Source organism: Mesocricetus auratus, unplaced genomic scaffold, assembly GCF_017639785.1.
Source record: "Mesocricetus auratus isolate SY011 unplaced genomic scaffold, BCM_Maur_2.0 Super-Scaffold_100022, whole genome shotgun sequence".
NCBI classification, from domain to species: domain Eukaryota; kingdom Metazoa; phylum Chordata; class Mammalia; order Rodentia; family Cricetidae; genus Mesocricetus; species Mesocricetus auratus.
The window spans coordinates 32,079,451-32,104,316 of record NW_024429203.1 but is presented as its reverse complement, the minus strand read 5'-3'; the positions used below and the strand labels follow the sequence as shown (position 1 = coordinate 32,104,316).

General features: G+C 36.7%; 1 protein-coding gene across 1 annotated transcript in view; it reads left to right on the top strand.

The window, feature by feature from the left end:
- Atm (ATM serine/threonine kinase) overlaps positions 1–24,866 on the top strand; it is a 117,324-nt gene that overhangs the window by 16,839 nt on the left and 75,619 nt on the right. The window contains exons 11-27 of the mRNA XM_040729828.1: positions 193–387; positions 1,882–1,977; positions 3,274–3,499; positions 6,452–6,577; positions 8,194–8,319; positions 9,362–9,451; positions 11,935–12,106; positions 12,976–13,175; positions 15,543–15,625; positions 15,714–15,869; positions 17,126–17,201; positions 17,324–17,454; positions 19,094–19,214; positions 20,466–20,639; positions 21,670–21,839; positions 23,342–23,588; positions 24,309–24,424. Of these exons, the coding sequence (XP_040585762.1) occupies positions 193–387; positions 1,882–1,977; positions 3,274–3,499; positions 6,452–6,577; positions 8,194–8,319; positions 9,362–9,451; positions 11,935–12,106; positions 12,976–13,175; positions 15,543–15,625; positions 15,714–15,869; positions 17,126–17,201; positions 17,324–17,454; positions 19,094–19,214; positions 20,466–20,639; positions 21,670–21,839; positions 23,342–23,588; positions 24,309–24,424 (2,505 nt within the window). The remainder of the gene's footprint in view (positions 1–192; positions 388–1,881; positions 1,978–3,273; positions 3,500–6,451; positions 6,578–8,193; positions 8,320–9,361; positions 9,452–11,934; positions 12,107–12,975; positions 13,176–15,542; positions 15,626–15,713; positions 15,870–17,125; positions 17,202–17,323; positions 17,455–19,093; positions 19,215–20,465; positions 20,640–21,669; positions 21,840–23,341; positions 23,589–24,308; positions 24,425–24,866) is intronic.

The window sequence follows — 24,866 nt, the reverse complement described above, 5'->3', positions numbered from 1 at the left end:
ATATTTTCATAGTTCCATATATTTTTATTGAACAAGAGTTTTCTCAAATGTAACCTTCCTTTTACTACTTTGTTAACAAAATGTAGTTTGTATTGCCCTGAGTATGGCAGGCTTAATGGTAAGCAGGATAGATAGGTAAGGCTTCTGCCCTCAGAGAGCTTGCTTCTAACAGTTGTCCTTTTTTCTTTATAGTTCTTCGGTATGCTGTTTGACTTTGGCACTTAACATCTGTGTAGTTCCAGATACAATGAAAATGGGAACAGAGCAAAGTATGTGTGAACTAAATAGAAGTTTCTCTATAAAGGAGTCAATAATAAGATGGCTCTTATTCTACCAGTTAGAGGATGACTTAGAAGTCAGCATAGAATCACCCCCGATTCTTCAGAGGTAATTGTAGTTTACTGTTTTGTATGTGCTTGTTTAATTGCTTTTTTTTTTTTTTTTTTTTGGTTTTACGAGACAGGGTTTCTCTGTATTGTTTTGGAGGCTGTCTGTCCAGCCTGGCCTCAAACTCACAGAGATCTGCCTGCCTCTGCCTCCTGAGTGCTAGGATTAAAGGTGTGCGCCATCACTGCCCGGCTACTTGCTTAATTTTATAAGACACCTATACATATTTAATATCAGATAGCTTTATTTTATGCTCATAATACAGAATTTCCTAGAGTTAGGTCTAAAATATTAAAGTTGTCTGTATTTTTGTGCTGGATCATTTCTAAAATAAAAGATCTCATTGTCGGATATGGGAAATGTTCACAAAGAATAGACACATTCATATTTTAAGATTTAGTATATTTATGAAGATTATTCATATTTGTGGTATACCATGTAATATTTTGATACATGCATGCATTGTAAAATCAAGCTAAACATATTTGCTTTTAAATAATTGTAATTTACTTATTAGAACACATTGAAAACCATGACTTATTTAAAAAATATATAGTAAATTATTATAATCACTCACTCTATTGTATAACATCAGAATGTCTTTCTCCCATCATAAATTGTGTCTGTTCTTTTGAGGGGAGGGCTGCTCTTTTTTTTTTTTTTTTTTTTTGAGACAGGGTCTAACTCTGTTCTGGCTTGGAACTCAGTATACAGACCAAGTTGGCCTCTTAAGGGGATTCTCTCTCCTGCCTCTGCCTCCTAAGTGCTAGGGTTAAGTGCTAGGGTTAAAGGCCCTAGCAATTAGGGCCTTTAAACAACTGGTCTTGGGTGTTTCTTTGTGACCTTCTGTGAACAAGTCCCTTGTCTCCTCCTTATTCCTTAACCATAATGGGTATCTTCTGAATGACATTTATTACATCAATAATAAGAAAAACAAAGTAGGATTTAGGCCCTAGGATGGACCAGGTTTACCTTTCCCCAAAAGGATAGAACATAATGCTTTACTTTAATTTATAATCTTTTATTTCAGAAATACTATTGGGGGAGTGGTGCTAGTAAGGTGACTCAAGCAATTAAAAGCACTTGGCTATTCTTCTAGAGGACCTCAGTTTGATTCTTAGCACCCACATGGAAGCTTACAACTGTGTGTAACTCCAGTCTCGGAATCTTATACTATCTTCTAGCCTTTGTGTGCATCAGGCACACACACAATGCACAGACATTGATGAAGGAAAAACAGTCACACATATAAAAATGTTAAATAATCTTAAAACGTAAATCCTACTTTTAAAATTATATATAACTTATTCTATGGAAACTATGGTAGTATTGTTTCAACCTCTTTACTAAATTCTTTCAAATACTAAGTGATTTAGAACGTATGGAAGCATTTTTAGTTTGGGATCTCAGTTTTAGCTATATACAGAGATGTTTAGAGTTTTTTTCTAATGGCATGTGTTCATTTAAGTAAAACTTTTCATTTTTCTTTTTTAGTAATTTTCCTCATCTTGTACTGGAGAAAATTCTTGTAAGTCTCACTATGAAAAACTCTAGAGCTGCAATGAAGTTTTTTCAAAGTGTGCCAGATTGGTATGTTATATAAGAAAATATATGACATTTTAATATATAGTATTAATTAGATAGATAATTTTAGCTGGGTGAAAGCTTATCTTATTGGTTATTATAATCCAAACTGGTCTAATTAAAGAAAAAATCACTACAGTTAAACAGGGAGAAGTTTCTTATCAGTGATTATAATTTATGTCTATAACTTTAGATGAAGATTACAGTTTCATTACTGTGTATTATAACATGTATAACAAATGCTAGTAGAAAAAACTGAACAGTTCTGATGGGAAATTGGGAACATAAAATGTATATAAAGTGAGTTTTTATTAGGGACCTCTTTTTTTGTATGTTGAATATGTTGAATAAAATTTATTAGGTTTAAAAATGGGCCAGTGGGACAGCTCAGGAGGTAAAGGCACCTTTCAAACCTAATAACCTGAGTTCAATCCTTGGGACTGACATGCTGGAAGTAAGAACCAAGTCCTGCAAGTTCATCATGTGGCGTCACTGTCTGTCTGTCTGTCTGTCTGTCTGTCTGTCTGTCTGTCTGTCTGTCTGTCCCCCTCCCCCCCTCTCTCTCACACACACACTCTTCTCTCTCTGTCTCTGTCTCTGTCTCTGTCTCTCTCTCTCTCTCTCTCTCTCTCTCTCTCTCTCTCTCTCACTCACTCACTCACTCAGCTAGCTAAACAGATGTCAGGAAAGCAACAAAACCTAGTGGGAGTTGGATATAATGATGTCCTTTGGTCCCAACACTGAAGCAGAGACAAGAGTATCTTGAAATCAGAAGTTTGAGATGATCCTGAGCAGTGTAACTAGAATCAGTCAAACCTAATTATATTTAAAGTGAAAAATATCTAAAACCTTCTTTTTAGTTGGTTGACAGACTTAAGTTTGTCTCTGTGACTGAATAACTCATTGACGTGAAGATACCCAGTCTCTCGATCAAATGCATTAAATGAAAGAAAAATCCTGCATTTTGGAAATAAGAGGTGAAAAGAAGGCAATGTTTTTGGTAGTTATCTAGTGTTAATGTTTGGTAGTTATCTAGTGTTAATGTCTAAATAGTTCTCTGAATTTGCCTTTTAAATTGTAGCTTTTATATTTATGTAAGATTTGCTACGGGATAATGACATTTTCCAGCCGGAATTCGGTTTGCTGTAAAAGTCCAAAGAAGACAAGCATTTGACATAATAATTCACAAATTGAACAGTTTTTGGTGTAAATGCTTTCTTGATGTTTTTATATGTAATATGTAGCAAATAAGTTGAGAAAGTATTCGATGGTGGTTATTAATCAGTAATCTTACTCTTGAAGTGAACAACACTGCCAAGATAAAGAAGAGCCTTCATTTTCAGAAGTAGAAGAACTATTTCTTCAGACAACTTTTGACAAGATGGATTTTTTAACCACCGTGAAAGAATGTGCCGTAGAAAAATTTCAATCTTCTGTTGGCTTTTCTGTCCATCAAAATCTCAAGGAATCATTGGATCATTACCTTCTGGAATTATCAGAACAGCTTCTAAATAATTATTCTTCTGAGGTGAGATTTCTTTTCTTTTTTCTGAGACAGAGTTTCTCTGTAGCTTTGGAGGCTGTCCTGGAACTCGTACTGTAGACCAGGGTGGCCTTGAACTCACACAGATCCACCTGCCTCTGTCTTGGAGTGCTGATATTAAAGGTGTTGTATCACCACCACCTGGCCAAGATTTCTTAAAAAAAAAAAAAAAAAAAAAAAAAGAATTGAGGTCTATTTTTGAACTTTCTTAGGTTGTTAGGAAGGAGAAATAGGGGAGTGAAAGGAATGAAAGATGAGAGAAGCCTGGTTTTAAGTAAAGTCTTGGCACATGCCCACAACTAAGGAAAGTTAGCATGGAGGAAGGAAAATAATTTTTAGATATTTTGTCCCAGGAATTCTGTAGGTGAAAGAATTCTTTGGGTAGGTTGGGGGAAAATAGTGCTGGTGTGAGTTTAAGAATTTCAGGACAGAATGAACATGCTGGAACAAAAGAAGGAAATTTTACTCACAAAAACTAGATTTGTTACATTTGAATCAAGGGGAATGATTTTAAAATGTATGGAATGGACTGACAAGTAGATACCCGGTTTTTAGACGTAACATGACATCATAAATTCATATATGCTGTTCTCTTTCTTGTAAAACATCATTTCTTTCTGTGCATGGTATATATCTATCCTGTTCATGTATTTTGATGGCCACGTGTTACAGTTGGTGTGGAAGCCACAGTAGTTTTTTCATCTGCTAATACAGCATTTGGGTGTAATGGAGCATACCGGGAGGCAGAGACATGTGAATATTTGAGTTCAAGGCAGTATTGTCTAAAAGCTAGTTCCAGGATAGCCACGTACACACGGATATGCATTCTCTGGAAAAAACAAATAACAGTTGGGTGTGGTGTCTCACGCCTTTAATCCCAGCATTTGGAAGGCAAAGGCAGGTGAGTCTCAAAGTTTCAGGCCAGCATTAGGATGTCAAGGACTACACAGAGAAACCCTGTCCTGAAGAAAAAAAAAAAGAAAAACAACAAAATAATTGTAGTATTTAGTATCACAAATTTTTTTTTAAAGATTTATTTATTTATTTATTTATGTATTTATGTATTTATACGGTGTTCTGCTCACATGTATGCCTGCATGCCAGAGAGGGCGCCAGATCTCATTATAGATGGTTGTGAACTACATGTGGTTGCTGGGAATTGAACTCAGGACCTCTGGAAGAGCAGCCAGGGCCCTTAACCTCTGAGCCATCTCTCCAACCCCACAAAATTTTTTTAAAGAACTAGCTTTACTTTTTTAAATTTATTTTTATCTTATGTGCATTGATGTTTTGCCTTGAGTGTCGGGTCTTGTGGAAGTGGAATTACAGACTGTTGAGCTGACATTTGGGTACTGGGAATTGAACCTCTGTCTTCTGGAAGAGCAGTCAGTGCTCCTAACCACTGAGCCATCTCTCCACCCTAGTATTATAATTTTAAGGGCACTTAATTAGCATTTTCTTTGTATCATGGGTATTTATCTGTCTATAAATCTCAACCTTTGCTATAATTTGCTAAAAAAAATAGTTTAACCTTTGTATCTTCCACAAAGTCTTGTGTTATAATTTTAAAAAGCTTGTAAGCCCCCCCCCCAAAGGAGTGAAATAAGTAGGCAGGGAAAATGACTTTAGAAATTTATAAGTATACCTCATTTATAAAACATATTTTACTTATCTAAATTTTCTAGCAGCTTGATGTTAACTTGTGTGGGAGTAAGCACAATTAGTACTCTATGGTTTCATGGTAGTGGGGGTTTTTTCCATAGAATTTTGTAGAGGCTGCCATTTTACATACATTTTCATCCTTCACCAAAGCCTGCATAAAATTTCCTAAAGGGAATGGCATAATATTGAGAATCATTAAAAATGAAAAAAAGGGTGCTGGATTATTGTGATACACAAAATTGAACCTTTGTCAAGTAGCAATGGTTGCCATGTTGTCAACTTTTCTATGAATCTAGTTTCTGATCATGTTCAAAGTCTTGTTTTTTTCCCTTTCAGTAATGTAATCAGACCTAGGACCTTGTGTTTGTTAGGCAAGCACTGTACCACCGATTGACATGGCCAGTTTTCTACTCATGTTTTGAGACAGTTGTTTGCTTGACAGACATTTCTTTCTTCCTTCTTGCGTGTTTCTCCCTTGGGAAGAGTAAAAGGACATATTGTTAGTACTCAGGCATGTGTACTGACCTGCCCTTGATTTTTCTGACAAGATATGCCTTCAGCTGTAGTCACTAAGAGCACCACCTGTGTGCTCTCACACCATTCCCTTTTAAAAGGGCCCTGCCCACCTCCCATCTTTCTCTCCCTCTGCTTCTCTTCCTGCCTCTCTGTCTCTCCCTCCCCCCTTTGTCTTTCTCTCTCTCTCTTGTCTTCTGCTGCTGTCCTCAGAGAGTGGTCTCCCTTCTCCCCCCTCTCCTCCCCTCGCCCCTTTCCCCGTTCACTTTCTCCCAGTAAAAAACCCCTCCACCCAAGCTCTGTCATATGATGTCTTTCTCTCTAGTGCCACTTTTTAAAATTGTAACATATACTCTTCCCTGTCTTTAGGAGTAACTACTTAGATAATTTGTTTTAGAATATTGGTTATCCTAAATTTACAGTCATCTTTAAGCTGGTTTTAAAGGTTACCCTAGAGCATTCCAGTTTTTTTTTTTTGTTTTTTTGTTTTTTGTTTTGGTTTTACGAGACAGGGTTTCTCTGTTCTGGAGGCTGTTGGTCAAGCCTGGCCTCGAACTCACAGAGATCCGCCTGTCTCTGCCTCCCGAGTGCTGGGATTAAAGGCGTGCGCCACCAACGCCCGGCGAGCATTCCAGTTTTAACGCTGCTGAATTTTTATTTCTTCATATGTGCATGAACTTGTTCATCCAAAGGCAATTCCAAAGAATGCAAAATTATTTATGCCTAATACTATATTTTTAAATTTATGATTTTTTTTTTAAGGTTACAAGTCCAGAAATACTTGTCCGGTGTTCAAGTCTTTTGGTGGGCGTTCTTGGCTGCTATTGTTTTGTGGGTATAATAATGGAAGAAGAAGCATATAAATCAGAATTGTTCCAGAAAGCCAAGGTAGGAATATTTATGCTGATAAAGTTTGATAGATTTAAATGAAATGAATTCCTGGAAGAATTAGGGAAAATACATTTTTGTATATGTTGAATGCCCCAAATATGAAAATAGGAAATCTGAAACATTTTAGAACTAGAAAATTTGAGTCCCAGCATAACCACTAAGATGAAAATTTCCACATCTGTCCTCAAATGACAGGTCATAGTCAAGATGTAGACACAGGTTAGCATCAGATGTGTGTAAGATGCTGTCTTTAGTTTTCTGTTGCTTTGATGAAGACCATGGTTAAAAGCAACCTGGGGAGGAAAGGTGTATTTGGATTATATATCAAGATCATGGTCCAGTATTGAGGGCAGTCAGGCTAGGAACCTCAAGATGGGAACTTGAGCAGATGCTATGGAGGAGTGTTGTATGTTGGCTTGCTCCCCCTGGCTGACTAACTTTGGTTTCTTATCCAGGACCTGCCCAGGGATGGCATTGTGCACAGTAGACTGTGCCCTTCTACAGCAATGATCAGTCAAGAAAATGCCCTGACAGACTTGCCTGTAGACCAAATTCTCAATTAAGGTCCCTTTTCTCATATAGTGTGCTGGTATCAAACTGACAAAAAACTAACCAACACAGGGTAGATGTCTTTCATGAGTTTTGTTTTTAGATTTGGCATTTTTCACAAAGATATCTTGTTAAGTATATATAAATATTCCAGATTCTGAAACATTTTATGTCTTGTATATTTTAGATAAGAGATGCTCAACATATATAAACTTTTTTCTTTCACATACAGTCTAAAAGAAATAGCGTGTCCTTCCTTAGGATGTGTAATTATTACAGGCCATTAATAAATATGGTAAATGATCTCTATGACAATGTAACCTCATTATAATACTGGTATTTTATTGTTATTATAATTTTGAGATAGGGTCCCTGATTGTCTTGGAACTCACAGATCTGCCTGCCTCTGCTTCCCAAGTTCTGGGATTAAAGGTGTGCCCCACTGTGACTGACTATACACATTGATTTTTTTATCTGTACTCTTAAAATGTTTCCTCAAGATAATCTGTAGTAAAGAGCTCTTGATTGGATATATTAATCAAATATGTTCTAAGGTTAAATTTTTCTCAATCTCTTGATACTAGTATGTCTTATTTGTGGTAGGATTTGCAAAGGGAACAGGGTATAAGATTAAGATGGGTTTTTGTTAGTATTTTGTTTGTTGAAACAGGGTTTCATTGTATAGTTCAACCTGCCTGGAACTAAAGATCTAGTACTCTCTGAGCACTGGGATTATAGGTGCATTGCCACTCATGGATTGGATTTGTCTTTTTCTTTTTGTGTGTTCCTCATTTGTAATCTTGTTGCACGACCATGTGCACGTAAACCCCCCCGCCCCCGTCTTGAGACAGGGTCTCAGCTTTTAGCCTAGGCTGGCCTCGTGATCCTTTTACCTCAGCCTTTCCCAAGTGATGGGGTCACAGGTGTCTGCCACCACTCTCAGTTTCATATTTAGTTTGCAAATATATTTACTTTTGGTTCTTAAATGAAATTTCAAAATAGCAATACTAAGTTGTTATTTTTAACTGGCATTTGTCTTTGTCTTTTTCTTCTGTTCTAAATAGTCTCTAATGCAATGTGCAGGAGAAAGTATCTCTCTATTTAAAAATAAGACAAATGAGGACTCTAGAATTGGTTCATTGAGAAATGTGATACATCTGTGTACAAGTTGCTTATGTAGACATATCAAGGTAAGATCATCTTCTTGGTAGTATAGTCTATTTGTGGGGCTATTATTTAGTGGAGTTGAGTTTTTAATCTATTTTAAAATTTTTATGCTGATCTGAAATGAAATTGAATAATAAATAAGAATATTCTGAGAGTATTGGTTTCTCATGAAACTTATTCTGTAACTTTATTTTCTTATTTTATATATATAGCTACATAGAGTCTTTGATTGCTAGCACATTTTCATTAATTTATTGCTTCATTATTAACAAGTCTGATTTTTCATAGCATTATACCACAGGTGATAAGTGCTACAAATATAAATAATGCTATCCTAGGATGAGCTCAGCCTGTAGAGTATCGACAAAGATAAATGTTACTTTTACCTTCATTTTTTTTCAAGACAGGGTTTCTCTGTGTAACAGTCTTAGTTGGAACTTGATTTGTAGACCAGGCTGGCCTTGAAATCACAGAGATTCACCTGCCTCTGCCTCCCGAATGCTGAGACTAATGGCATACACCACTACTGCCCAGATTACTTTTGCCCATATTATCTTAGGTAACATTTGATAGAAGAATGCTGCTGTGTGTAAACCTTGTTTTTGCAAAGGCCTGTTGGGGTAGCTAAATGATGCTATAATGTTGATAATAATTGGAACAGTCTTTAAAAGCCAGTGCATAAACAACTTAATATTCGTAACATATGGTTTTGGTTTTCTAATGTGCTATCCTGTATTTTTTATATATGTGGAAGGCATGAAATGAAAGAGTGAGTCTCACAGTCAATTGCTTATTATGTTTAGGATCAGTAGCTGATATTTTAATGATGCATCAAGACAAACATTTACTGTAGTTGCTATTCTGATTACTTTCTAGTTAACTACCCTCTTGAAATGGACTCAATAAGTCCTTGTTCTTAAAAAAAGAAAGATGGTAGTGTGCCTCAACTTGTAATTTGGCCTCAGTTCTGGAGTCTACATTTCATTCAAGATAGAGAAAATATTATCACCAAAAATCTGTATTTGTTTTATTTTTTTATTGCTTGAATCTTTGTTTATATTACAGCATAATCCACACAAGATGGTATCCAGTTTTTTCCTACGATTGTTAACATCAAAGCTTATGAATGACATTGCAGATATTTGTAGAAGTTTAGTAAGTATGGATCTTTTACTAATAGATTTTACTCATTCTGAGATGCAGTTAAAATTATATATACATAATGTGTGAGAGAGAAGGACGGAGGATGATCAAGCACAAGCAAGCCGGTACATGTGTATCACAGTGTATGTGGAAGTCAGAGGACTGTTCTTGGGAATGGAGTCTCGTCTGTCATTTTCTGGGATCTAGTGATTGAACTCAGGATTTCAGGCTTGCATGCAAAAGTGTCTACCACTGACCCATCTTGCTGGCCCTAAATTGCAAGTTTTTGTTGTAATAGTTAATGAATAGATAGTATATAGCATTATAGTATATAGTATCTTAGATTTTTATAAATAAATGTAGCCTTTAATAAGCTTATTGCATTAGGAGGACATGCATTTGATTTCTTTTTAATATCAGTATCTGGCAGAGTAGCTTAGTTGCCTTTTAATTTCCTACTAAATAACTGATAGATTCAATTTATTGTATAGGATATTTTCTCACTACGTAGCTTAGGTAGCCTAGAACTTGCCATGTAGATCAGGTTGACCTTGAACTCACAGGGGTCTGCCTCTGCCTCCCCAGTGCTGGGATTAAAGGTGTGTGCCACCATGCCTGGACAATTCATTAAAAAACAAGCAAAAAAACAAACAAACAAAGAATGACCAAAATGGAGGAAAAGAGCTTGTCTTCTAGGGAGCTTGTTCTTCCTGTGGTGTTCATACCTTATTTTTTATGACCTTGGACTTTTGTTATACATGCTCTCTTAAAATTCCTGAAGAAACCTTAATTGTTCAGAATGAAAAATTATTCTGTAGCTTCATTATTTGTATTTCATGACAAATTGTTTAACTTGCTAGTATACCAGGTACATACTGCTGTGCTTTATTTGGCAGTTATGGTATTCCACTGCTTAGGAATAGTGTGCGTCTGTCTCTATGGGAATAACACCCTTTTAAAAAATCCATCTGTTTTTACTTTTTTTCTTTTTCTCCTCCTCTTCTTTTTTTCTTTCTGTTTTGTTTTGTTTTAGAGCATATCTTGCTAAGGTATCCATGACTAGCCTGTTATTGATTACACACCCTAGTTTGGCCTTGAATTCTTTTTTAAAAAGATTTATTATGATTACAACGTTCTGCCTCCATGTACCCCTAATGCCAGAAGAGGGCACCAGATCATTATAGATTGCTGGGAATTGAACTCAGGACCTCTGGAAGAGCAGACAGTGCTTTTAACCTTGAGCCATCTCTCCAGCCCTGGCCTTGAATTTTGATAGTCATCCTGCTTAAGCCTTACATGCAGTCTGCTTTGGTACACATAGCCCCATGCCTGCCATACCCATTTGCTCTCATATAACATTTCAAGTCATTTTCCCTTCTAACCAAAAGTTCTGCTATAGAGACTCCAGCATTTCAATTTTTGTCTTCTTGTATTTGTACACTTGAGGGATGCAAGTAAGAATCTCTGTTGGTCAAGGAATGTGTGAGAATTTTAGGGAGGGAGGAGGAGAGAGGGGGAGAGAGAGAGAGAGAGAGAGAGAGAGAGAGAGAGAGAGAGAGAGAGAGAGAGGGAGGGAGGGAGGGAGGGAGAGAGGGAGGGAGAGAGGGAGGGAGGGAGAGAGGGAGGGAGAGAGGGAGGGAGAGAGAGAGAGAGAGGAGAGAGAGGGAGGGAGAGAGAGAGAGAGAGAGAGAGAGAATGAATAAGATCTTAATTTTGTTGCCCAGGCTCACCTTGAACTCTAGGTGCAAATGATCCTTTTGCTTCAGGTATCCAAAGAGGTGGGACTACAGGCACATACCTCCATGCCCTTTAATTTTAATTTTGATGGACATTGTTATTGTCCCATAAAATAGTCCTAACAATGATATTCTTTCTGTGCTTTCATCAATCTCTGGTGCTAAATTTTATAAGTTTATTAAATGTTGCAAAGTATAGTTCTGTGTGTTTGTGGGGGTACAGAGTACCGTTTGAATGTTTAAATACAGTATGGAATGACTGCTAGATTCTTTGGGGGTGGGGGCGGTTTCGAGACAGGGTGTTTCTTGTGGCTTTGGAGGCTATCCTGGAACTAGCTCTTGCAGACCAGGATGGTCTCGAACTCCACCTGCCTCTGCTTCCCAAGTGCTGGGACTAAAGGCAAGCGCCACCACTGCCCAGTGACTGCTATCACATATATTTGTTTTATGCCTGTGTGTGGACACCTGTGTCACAGTGCACATGTGGAAGTCAGAGAAAAGTTTCTGGAGTCTATTCTTTCCTAACATGTGGATCACAGGGATTCAACTCAGGTCATCAGGCATGGCAGCAAGTCCCTTTATTCCATGAGCCTTCTTGTTGGCCTATGATAGTTTTTAATATAAGAAGTTATTTTTAAAGTTTTGCTATTATCCTGTTACCTAAACAGACTCTAGTTTATATATTCACTTCCTACAATATGATGGGTTGGTGTTTCTGAAAGAGGTATAAAACAACATCTTTGTTTCTTCTCTCCAAAGACATCCTGTATGAAAAAGCCATTTGATTATGGAAAAGTCCACTCAGTCAACGATGATGCTGATGAAAATCTGATGGAGGCACAGGATTCATCATCTACAAGTCTGTTTAGTGATTACCCTGCTAGTTCTTTGAGTGATGCAAATGATTCTGGAGAGAACCAGAGTACTGTTGGTAAATAAGTGTTCACTGCTTGTGGTTCCTTTTACCACTTTATGTGAATTTGCCACTTAAAGGACCTCATTGAAAAAAACTGTAATGATAATTTCATTTCCCTTAGGTATAGTCTACTTAGATCCTTCTTTTTCTATGCATTTAAATTTCTTTTTTTTTTCTGGAGACAGAGTTTTACTATGTAGTCCTTCCTGTCTTGGAATTCATTATGTAGACCAGGCTAGCCTACAAACTCAAAAAGATTCACCTGCCTCTGCCTCCCAAGTTTTGAGATTAAAAGTGTGTGCCACCATCCCTGGGCATTTAAAATCTATATTGCTGTTTTTATTATTTCCTGTTTTCGTGTGTGTTAGTGTGGGCACACATGTGGAGGTTGGAGGACAGTGTTCCAGGAGTCAGTGGTCCCCTTCCACTGTGGATTATGCGTTCTGGGCTTCACACTCAGTTTTGTTGGCTACGTGCAAGCCAACGTGAGTCAACGTCACTGTCTCTCCTTACTACTCATTTTAAATCGTTCTCATTTTGGGGGGGGGGGGGGTTCAGGGTGGGATTTCTCTGTGGTTTTGGAGCCTGTCCCGGAACTAGCGCTTGTAGACCAGGCTGGTCTTGAACTCACAGAGATCCACCTGCCTCTGCCTCCTGAGTCCTGGGATTAAAGGTTTGGGCCACCACAGCCTGGCATCATTCTCATTTAAAAAAATCAAATTTATTACTTTCTTATTTTATTCTTCATGGAAAAATTTTAAATAGTTTAAAGAAATACTACACGGTAGATTATTTGGACTGTGGAAAGTTCCAGAAAGATGTTTGAAATTGTGTTCGTCTACTGTGCCCCTCTCTTTGTGTTAATAAGTACCTTTTGTTTTTAGGTGCCATGAATCCTTTAACTGCCGACCACTTGTCAAAGCAAGATCATCTTCTTTTAGACATGCTCAGGTTCTTGTGCCTATGTGTAACTGCATCTCAGAACAACACTGTGTCTTTTAGAGCAGCTGATATTAGAAGAAAGTTGTTAATGCTACTTGATTCTAGCACACTAGATCTTACTAAATCCCTCCACCTACATATGGTGAGTTAAGTGGAATGAAGACGCTTTTTGATTTTGTCATGTTGCCAAGAAAATATAATAGTTGATGTGTAAGAGGTGTACACTAAGCCAGGTGTTGGTGGCTCACGCCTTTAATCCCAGCACTTGGGACACAGAGGTGGGTGGATCTCTATGTGTTTGAGGCCAACCTGGTCTACAAATCTAGTTCCAGGACAGTCTCCAAAGCAATACAGAGAAACCATGTCTCTAAAAACCAAAAAAAAAAAAAAAAAAAAAAGGAAAAAGTGGTACAGTAACTTTAAAGGCTTTTTTTTTTATTGTTTTTGTTTTTGAAAGATAAATCTGAGACTGCTTATAAAATTTATTCGGTATGCGTTTGTGTGTGTTTCCCAGATTGGGCTGAAGCAGTCTTACTGAATAAATGGGGTAACAGTGCATGTTATGCCTAGATTTCTCATTTGTTCTTTTAACATGCTATTAAAAGAATTGAAGTTGAGGCTGAAACATTGAAACTTGGATGTGTTTTGAATATTATTCTCTGTAATTATTATGATTATTATAGACTGGAACAGGAAACATCTTTAAGATAGGTTCTCACTGTGTATCCCAGACTGGCCTACCAAGCAGTCTTCCTTACAAGTGTTGAGATTATGAGTGTAATCAGCAGTAGTCAAAACAGATATGTGAAAATAATTCATAACTTGGAATTTGAGGTCTGAGTGTTGGTTTGGAACTAATGCTGCTAATATACACCTTCAGTTTCAATTCATAACTTTATGATTTAATCCCCCACCCTCAACTTGTAGTTCCTGTGTTTTGTCTTCATAAAAAGAAAAAATGAAACTTTACCTTTCCACAAATAAGTAATGAATTTATTTACTCAGTAACCTTCTATGGAACTAATTTCTTATAATGTGGAACATGTCCTTATCTTTTTTTAGTTATGTCCTTATCTTATACCCAGTAAAAGTTGGAAGTAGCTCCTGGTCCATTGAGTATCTTCTAGGTGTGTTCAAGGTTATAGCCTTGCATACCTGGTGCATTCCTAATCATGTAGGGGAATTTCTTGTCATGGATGTCTTGAACATGCACAGGCATTCTTTAATCAAAATGAGTTTTATTATGTCTTCTCAGTAACATTACATATAACTCACATATTAGGTATTAAAGTGAATTTTAACAAATTATTTATTAGTATATGAGAAATACCTCTTGGGATTTTTTGTTGTAGCTACAAAATTGCTTAACACCTAGAAATTGATTGCTTATTTATAACTAAGATTATAAGTGTTTCTTGTAACAGAGATCTTTGGGTATATAGTATTTGTAATACATCGTCACAGAGTTGCTGTGGTAAATAGGTAGGTTAGGATTTTTTACTTATTGGGATCATCTTTGCCTCCTAGAATTCAGTAGTTTTTCACCATTGAACTTAGCATTATTCTGAGAGTATAGAGACATAGTAATTTTAGATTCTTTATCTTTTAACTGCAATGGTGGCAATAATGATCATTTATTGAATTCCAGCAATAGAAGTTATTGTTTATACTCCTATGTTACCTTGTTGTGCCCAAGTTGCAAAGTCCCCAGAGACCACCAGGAAGACAGACCCACCAAACTGCAAAAGCAAGGTTTAATGATTGTTCATCCAACAAAAACAGGGACCCCAATCTAGCAGCAGCCCCCAGAGGGAGTGAAGTTCCCTGTCTACTGCTAGGTTTTAAAGACAAGAGTGACAGGATTACATCAGTAGGTACGGGTTAGTTTCTGGCTGGTTGACATTTGGGAACAATCAGGAGTATTTTATAGAGTCATATTTTGACATGAAATACCTGTGTACCAATTATTTCCATTGGTCAGTGCTGAGAGGGAACATTCTGTGGTTTCTATGGCATTGTCTTGTTACTTGCAGGTGGCCTGTTGCACATAGATACCAATAGTTTTCAGAACTATATCCTGGAGACTACAGGGGGAGGTTTTGGTCCCCCCTGGAGTTTCTTTTGTGGCCAAACAGTTCCCAGGAACCAAGCATCTAGTAGGCTGGGGGTGGGGAGGATGTTGGAGTTTCTTTGTGTCTTTATTTCTAAATTATTAGAAGTGAAACCTTTTAGTTTAGTTTACTCCTTTCAACCTGACCAGATTATTGATATATCCTCATTTTTATAGGTGAGAGTATGTATAGACTCTATGGCATATGGTCAGGATTTTTAACCATTTAAGTTAAGGCTGTTGTGCTGAGCTTTGAATCTAATGTTTTACTTGAAAGATATTATATGCTGTGTTTAGAAATTTACAGCTCTGTTCATGTTTGAATTTGTCTATATATGTTTTTAAAAGTAAGTGATCTGCGAGTAAAGCTGGCTTTTTTTTTTTTTTTAACCACCTTAGTATTTAGTGCTTCTGAAAGATCTCCCTGGAAAAGAACATTTGTTGCCAATGGAAGATGTCGATGAACTTCTAAAACCATTATCGTAAGAAATGAAAGCCGTGTTATGTTCACTTTAAATTCTAAACTGGCTGGTTCTTGTAAGCTTATAACAAAAACCTTTTCTACCACAGCCTTGTATGTTCTCTGTATCGTCGTGATCAAGATGTTTGCAAAACAATTTTAAGCCATGTCCTTCATATAGTGACAAACCTAAGTCAGGGCAGTGTGGACACTGAGAGCACAAGGAATGCCCAAGGACAGTTCCTGACAGTGATTGGAGCATTTTGGTAAGTATAAGTCTCTTTCTCTGCCTCTGGATGCAGAAGTAAACTTTGCACGTTAGTGATTTTTTTTCCCCCTGATTATCTTGTATACCTTTCTGCATCTTTAACAATAGCATAACATTATCTGTCCGCCTTTTTTAAATGTGCATATTTGTGAATGTTTGCTTGCATGAGTGTGGGTACATGTGGGTCACTGCACTCCTGTGGTAGTCTAAAAGAACAGCTTTGGGTGTCAGTCCTCACTTTGTACGTGTTTGAAGCAGGTACTACTTTCATTCCTGCATATACCGGGCCACCAGGCCCACAAGTTCCTCTTTTTCTGCTTTCCATCTTACTGTAGGCATGCTGAGATTACATTCGGGTGCTAGTGCATCTTTACATGAGTCCTGGAGATTCAGACTCTGGTTTTCACACTTACATGGCATGTAACTTTGTCTATTGAGCCCTTCCCCTAGCTCTGTCTTCCAGTCCCTAATTGGAAAGCTACGTTGGTTTTTTTTTTATAAAGTTTTGTTTTCTAAAGTGTTTAGCATATGGCCCTATAAATTTTGAATCACATATAACTTGACATGGATGCTGCATAAAAAGTAACAATCCTAAACCAATTGAATTGTTGGTGATGAACCAATTGGCTTTGTTGCTGTTTATTTCACTCGTAGTCTCACAATAACATTTTTAAACATCTTAAACATTTTATTTATGTGTGAGGGAAGTTTGAGCACATGCCATGGTGCACATGTTCAGGTTAGAGAACAACTAGTAGGAGTTAGTTTTTCTTCTTCCACTATGTGGGTTCCAGGGATCGAACTCAGATCCAGCAGGTGCTATTACCCACTGAGGCATCTCTCTGACCCAACAATAACATGTTTGATACTTACAGGAAATACCATACATGTAACTTAGATGCCTCATTCTGTTAGATTAATAAGGACTTCTCTAAGTCAATATAGAACATAGATTTTTAAATCTATGTTATAATGAACAAAACTTAAAGGATATTCTGTTTATAATCAGTTTGCTATCGCATGGATACCTGAAGTGTGTCAGTTCCAAGATACAAAACAAATGTATATCAAAATGAGTTTCTTTTATTTAGCTTGAATTTTTGGGAAGATAAATATACTGGTATGTTTTCTTATAATGAAAATTAACTTAAACAAAATTTTTTAATTACCTGTGATAATGTTAATAGCCATTAATTTTTTTCTCTTTGCTTTTGTTTGAATAATTATTACATTGACAATTTTCCCTAACTTCAGGCATCTAACAAAGGAGAAGAAATGTATATTCTCTGTAAGAATGGCATTAGTGAAGTGTCTTCAAACTCTACTTGAGGTGAGTTACTCCATGTGTCTAGAAAGTTCTTCATTGGAATGGTCAGAGCCACCTTTTTTAAGCTAATGAGTGATTTTTCTCTTAATGTTTGGTGTTTAACTTTAATTGTTGTTTTACTATAGGCCGACCCATATTCCAAATGGGCGATTCTTAATGTAAAGGGCCAAGACTTTCCTGTAAATGAAGTGTTTCCACAGTTTCTTGCTGATGATCATCACCAAGTTCGGATGTTGGCTGCAGGGTCAATTAATAGGTAATGAGTTGGGTTTTCACAAAGCTCTTGTAATACTGCAACATTTTACTAGCTGTAATGGTAACAGTAACACACACGTAGTATATACATGTGCCTGGGAGTTGTGCATTTTCTTTAATCTGACAGTTCTATCACTTAAATAACATTATTTTCCCAGTTTACAAGTGGAAACTCTGGCTTAGACAGGCAACTTGCTTAGTGCTATGGAGCAAAGTAAGTCATTGATTTGATTGAGAAGTGTCTGCTGGCACCTTAGGAGGTGTAGAAGAATGTTTGGATATTACCGTGGCTTTAAGTGAGTCAATAAAGTTATAGTTTTTCCGGGCACTGGTGACACATGCCTTTAATCCCAGCACTCGGGAGGCAGAGGCAGGCGGATCTTTGAGTTCGAGGCCAGCCTGGTCGACAAAGCTACACAGAGAAACCCTGTATTGAAAAACCAAAAAGTAAATAAAGTGTAGTTTCTTCATTTTGTGTGATGCTGATATATCTGCTGTTTTTAGCCTAAAATAATACTTGGCCATGGTGGTTGTTCATTGACAATTGTTGAAATGAATGTATTTGGAAAAGAAATTTTGTGCTACTTTAAAAACATCAAAGCTGAAAATTTGCATATCATTCAGACCTAGATGACCAGTAAGAGAAGGGTGCCATAAAGAAACTATCCAAGCAGTCACATACTCTATCACAGTAGTTCTCAACTTGTGGGTTGTGTCCCTTTGGGGGTTGTTGGATGACCCCTTCACAGGGCTCGCCTAAGACCATTGAGTAACTCGGTTATTTATATTACTATTTATAACAGCATCAAAGTTACAGTTGTGAATTAGCAATGAAAATAATGTTGTGGTTGGGGTCACCACCACATGAGGGCTATAGCATTAGGAAGGTTCAGAACCACTGCTCTGTGAATCTGTGACAGTGATGTCGCCATGAACCAGTTATTCCTCATTCCTCACTTACTTTAGTAAGAAAATAGTGCATTGTCAAGCTTGCTAGTGGTTGTGTGGGAGTTCAAATTTTTACTGTACTGAAGTTAAAATTGTAGAGGATCATAAGTTGAGTATAGTGGTATCATGAGAAAAAAAATGGTAAGTTTCAAAAATTTCAAGATGGATTCACTGTTTTTTTTTTTTCTTTGATTTGTTAGATATTTAATGTTGGGCTATTTCAGGAGAGGCTAGCAAAATAAAGGAATCAGAAGTATCAAGTTTTTAAGAAATACCAAAGACAAAATACATTATAGAGTTTCCTTAAAATATGTAAGTGTTATGTAAGAGGCATTGATAACCTCCACATCAAATATGATGTCAACTGGACATCAAAGCATCAAGCTAATCATTTTGGGGTGATTAAACATTAGAACAGATTGATAAAGAAATTTGTGAATTCATATTTGGTAAGAGGACAATGAATCTTCCGGTAGCTTGAGTTTTTTTGAAATCTTTTCTGTGTGGAAAAACTGGCTTATAGATTAAGGACCTTAACACTTAGCAGATGGTCTGAACTGCTAAAGTAGTCTTTCAAAGGAAGAGCTGCTGTATTTACCTCATACAGTGGTGTACTTTTGTCCTAGAATATGCTTTCATATGTAGGGTTTGTAATAAATTGATTTTTGTTGTTGTTGTTGTTGTTTTTAAAGATTATTCCAGGATGTGAAACATGGAGATTCCTCCAGATGCTTGAAAGCACTACCTTTGAAGTTTCAGCAAACAGCTTTTAAAAATGCTTATATGAAAGCAGAGGCAGCAATAAGAGAAGTGGTAATTATAGTAACATGTATATACTCTGTGGTCTGTCTGTGTTACATTTCTTTAGCATGCTCCAGATGTAAGTTGTGTTTAGTAGTTTACACTATAAAGCTGGTTTAAGTCAAGTGTATGGACTGAATAAAATTTTTTGAATGAAATTTGTAGGTCAGAATGAGTTAAATAATAGCAATTACTTTTGCTTCAACTAATCTGTGGTGTTTTGTGAAGAAAATCCAAATTAGTGGGGGATTTCAACATATTAGAGAGATTAAAAAGGCTTTTTAGTTTAAGAAATCTATAAAACCAAAAAGAAAAATCTAAAACACACCAAAAAATGCTGTGTATGGTGGTATTCAAAGACTGAGTTAAACTTGAGGGCTCCCTGGATTGTAGAATGACTATAGCTAGTCAAAAATGCAAATAGGGCCGGGCGTTGGTGGCGCATGCCTTTAATCCCAGCACTCGGAGGCAGAGGCAGGCGGATCTCTGTGAGTTCGAGACCAGCCTGGACTACCAAGCGATTTCCAGGACAGCCTCCAAAGCCACAGAGAAACCCTGTCTCGAAAAAAAAAACAAAAAAACAAAAAAACAAAACAAAAAAAAATGCAAATAGGAGCTGAGAAGATGGCTCTCAGTTAAGAACATTGACTGCTGTCCCAGAGGACCTTAGTTTGATTCCCAGTACCCACATGGCATCTGTAACTCCAGTTGAAGGGTATTTGACACCTTATTCTGATCTCCGCAGGTACTGTACATAAACATACATGCAGGCAAAACACCCACACATAAAAAATAAAAATACAATTTAAAAATGCAGATGGGGATTTTAAAAAAGTAATTGATTATTAAGCTGAAAGCATGTCATTCTATTTGCAAGATTTTCTTGTTTCTTTTGCTAATATAGGTGGCAGTGATTTTTTTTAAAGAAGAAAACACTTTCAAAGATGTCTTAATAACAGTCTTAGGAGTAGCACTTTGTAGTGGAAGAACTTTTAGTACCTTTCATTCTCCTTTTGTTGTTCTTTAAATAAAGTGATACCTGGTGAAAATGTTTCTTCTTTGGTAATTGTTCCCCTTACATCTTAGGAAATGGCACCTTTTCTTAACTATAGAAAAGCTTATTTCTTAATCCTTTCCTCTTAATTCATTACTATAAGGTTTAAAACTTTTCAAGCTACTTAGAGATTAGAGAATACTTGAGCTTGCTTGCTTGATTTATTAATTTAATATATTTATGTCAGTATTCTTAAAATTTTTTTGAAGTCATGTGATACTCAGAACCCTGATCTTCTGGATGAGATTCATAATAGAAAATCTGTTTTACTGATGGTGATCGCTGTGATCTTGCACTGTAGCCCTGTCTGTGAAAAACAGGCTCTGTTTGCCTTATGCAAATCTGTGAAGGAAAATGGATTAGAACCTCATCTTGTAAAAAAGGTATGATGAATATGTTCACATTGCTTGTGTGTAGCATTTGATGCTTCGAAACAGTTTCTTTTTCAGACTGGGAATATTAGAAACAAGTTTGCCTGAGTATATGCATGTGCATTTTACCCTGCTGGGGCTTGGACCCAGAGCCTTGTACTTAAGCAAACACTCTACCACTAAACTATTGTCTTTTCCACAGCCAAACTTAATAATTCTTTAAGTGGTATACTTGTATTCAGTATTTCCTTGTAGTTTTATAAATCACTCATTTAGACCTAGCAAAAGTGAGTGGTCTGTCTCCACACAGACTAGATCCTCTAGAAACTGTTTGTTGGTGGAAACATTGGATATATTTGGTTACTTTTGCCTCGTAGCTTGTGGAGTGAGCAGCACTTTGGGATTCAACAAGGCCAGAAAGCAAAGTTGAGTACAATGTGGCTTTAGGTTACATTTAGAAAAGAAGCCTGGGCTCAGTCATTGCAACCAAGTCATCCCATTTTTGTAGAATATGGCAGCCCTCCTTGTTCTTCCACTCCAAGTTCATTATTTGGGAACCTCTATAAGTTCTTGTTGCAGTTTTTAATGTGGTGAATATGGACTGATAGACAGTTAACTTTGTACCAGCATGGGTTCTATGGAGTTTTATTGTAGGTCACTCTGTAGGGAACTGGTCTTAAATGAATTAGCCTTTTACTTACTGTTTTTAAAATGATTGGAATGTTTCTGGATTTTTAAAAATGTGGATGTGGGACAGAGAAGTACTTAATTTTATAAAAATATCCTTGTAGATATAGTCAGCTATATAAAATTATGCTATTATTTTTAAATGTTTATTATGGGTTTTCAATGTGCTGGATGCTATGCTAGCAAATGTGTAGTACAAACGTTTTCCATTTTCTCATTTATTACTACCTCTGTGTCACAGATGCAGAAGTCAGGTAAAAGTCAGGTGACTTCTACAAAGTCCTAATTTAAATACCTACAATCTGAATGATGGTTGTTCCCATTTTCTTAGGCATCACATTTTCCTTTTGTGCAGGTTTTAGAGAAAGTTTCTGAATCTTTTGGGTGTAGATGTTTAGAAGACTTCATGGCTTCTCATCTAGATTACCTGGTTTTGGAGTGGCTGAACCTTCAAGATACTGGATACAACTTTTCTTCCTTTCCCTTTATTTTATTAAACTACACAAGTGTTGAGGATTTCTATAGGTAGGTTTATATATGTTGTGTGCAGTAGTGTTTGGCAACCCTCTTCCCACCCCTCTTACATCGATAGCCACAGGTAGGAAGTTGCTTGGGGTTTTTTGTTTGTTTGTTTGTTTTTTTAAATAAAGACATACTGAGAACATATCAAAGGATGTATTTTGAACTATAATCAGTTATGTAAGCTGTGGTAATACCTTATGCATCTTGATTTACAAACAAATACCTACCTTCCTTTGGAAAATAATCAAAGATATATTACTAGTGGGTCATTGTTTCCTGGTTGACTTTGTTTCCTATTGCTTGACAGTGGATTATTTAATCATTATTTCTATGGGTTTTCAAAGCTTATCACAAAATACTGGGGTGTAGCTCAGTTGATACAGTGCATGGCTAGCATGCTCAAAGTCATAGATTCAGCACTGACTGTGCAAACCAGGCATAGTGGCACGTAGCTACAATCCCTGGACTCAGAAGGTAGGTAGGTGAGGGCTGCTTTGTAGTTCAAGGTTATTTTCATCTGCATAGGGAGTTCAATGCTAGCTTGTACTACAGAAGACCCTGTATCAAAAAAAAATTTTTTTCTGATAGCTGTTTATTTGATCGTCTTTATCATGAATTCTTTTTTGCAATAAGTTTTATATTTTATATATATATTTTTTTGTTTGTTTGTTTGTTTGTTTGTTTTTGTTTTTCGAGACAGGGTTTCTCTGTGGCTTTGGAGGCTGTCCTGGAACTCGCTTGGTAGTCCAGGCTAGTCTCGAACTCACAGAGATTCGCCTGCCTCTGCCTCCCGAGTGCTGGGATTAAAGGCGTGCACCACCAACGCCCGGCATATTTTATATTTTTTATGAATTGCTTTATTTATAATATTGCATTAAGTTGATTATGTGTAAAAAATTAAAGTTTCTTAGCTGGGTATGGTGCTGCATGCCTGTAGTTTCTGAACTTTAGAGGTAGAGACAGGAAGATTACCACAATTTAGAGGTCAGCGTGGTCTCTACAAGTGTAGTCCATATGGAGTGAGAGTATCTCATATAAAGAGGAGGGAGAATAAAGTTGAACTTTAAGTGTTACTATTTATGTTTTCCTTAGCTTTAATTTCTCCATTTATAAAATGAGAATAAGAGTACTTAAGGATCTAGGGGCTGGAGCTATGGCTCAGCAGTTAAGAGCAATGACTTCTCCTCTAGAGGACCCACATTTAATTCCTAGCACCCACATGGTAGCTTACAATGATCTCTAACTTCTTTTCCAAATGACCCAATGCCCTCTTTGTTCCAAGGGATCCAATGTTTTTTTCTAGCCTCTATAGGCATCAGGCATGCAAGCAGTCATACGCATATATGCAGGCAAAACATCTGCATATATAAAATTTTTAATACATAATTAAAAATGTATAAACAATAAAGATCGAAAATGTTGCTTTAAACACTGACTATTATTTTAAGGGAAAAATTTACTCTGAAAAATTTTATAACCTAAATTTTAAACTTACACATTTTCAGGTCTTGTTACAAGGTTTTGATTCCACATTTGGTGATTAGAAGTCAATTTGATGAGGTGAAGTCCATTGCTAATCAGATTCAAAAGTGTTGGAAAAGTCTGTTGATAGACTGCTTTCCAAAGATTCTTGTACATATTCTTCCTTACTTCGCCTATGAGGGCACAGAGGACAGCAGCATAACACAGAAGAGAGAGACTGCTACCATGGTCTATGATACACTTAAAGGTGAAGACTTACTAGGAAAACAGGTATGCCTTCAGTTTTTGTCTGCCGTTGTCCCCTTACTGGTAAAAGATGTAAGCTTTAAAATTTAAGGTTATCAGGCTTGGGAAGATTGCTTGGTGAAGTGTTTTCTGGGTAAATATGTCTACCTGAATTCATATCCCTAATGTCACATAAAAGCTGAACATGTAACCCCAGAGCCAGGTATCCTGGATGCTTGTTGTCAACCCTGGAGAATTTCTGCCCTTTTGAGGTTCCCTGTAGCAGAAGCAGAGGTGGGAAATCTACCTCTTAGACAGTCATGATTTTAGTGACTATTGATGAAAGGTGATGCTGGCTTCAGATTTTGGGATTACTACATGATACTATGAGAAGAGTACAGGGCATCTCAGGGACTTATTGCTAGTTACAAAGATTTCTTAATAGTTAAGATCATTGAAGAGTTAGCAAATGAATAAAAAATAAAATGCAAATCGAGGAACAGTGAAGTTTATGAAACTGGTAGCTGGAAAACTTCCAATTTGAAAATTTAATGATAAAGTCTGTTAAAATCATTCTGTAAGATAGAAATGTGGCTATGTAGAAGAAAATGTAGAGGTTTTCTTTGTGGAACTTGGGCTTGGTTACCTTTTTTACCTATTTTTTTATAGTTATGACACAATAAGGAATTAATACTTAACCCTTTGCTGTTGTAAATATCACAACTGTAAAAATGTTTAATATATTTTACTTTTGTATCCTTATAGATTGATCAAGTATTCATTAGTAATTTACCAGAGATTGTGGTGGAATTATTGATGACATTACATGAAACAGCTGATTCTGATGCCAGTCAAAGCACTGACCTTGGTGACTTCTCAGGGTATGCCCATTTCATAAAGAACTAGCATAGTAGAGTCCCTTTAATTACAGATCTCCTTTACTGCAACTTCCTACTGTACTTGCTCTTTCTAGCTGATTTTTGGGGGAATACAGTGGCCTGTTTCTTTTCACTCTTTCTTTGGTGTCAACATTGAGCTACCTAATGCCTTTTGAGACTGTTTTTCTTTATGTGTTTTATTACTGGTTCTCTTATCCCCGTCTTGCCTTTCTCTGCCTCCTTTCTTTGTGGTGCTCCTTAGCTTAGATGTGAAATCAGTTGGTTGTATATGAATATTAGAGTGATTTGGGGGGGCTTGATTTTAAGCTACTTGAAAATTCTCAATGTTTAAAAAAGACTTAAAAATATTTTAATTTTGCATGTATATCTATGCATCATGTGCATGCAGTGCCCATAGAGGCCACAAGAGGGTAGTAGAGCCCCT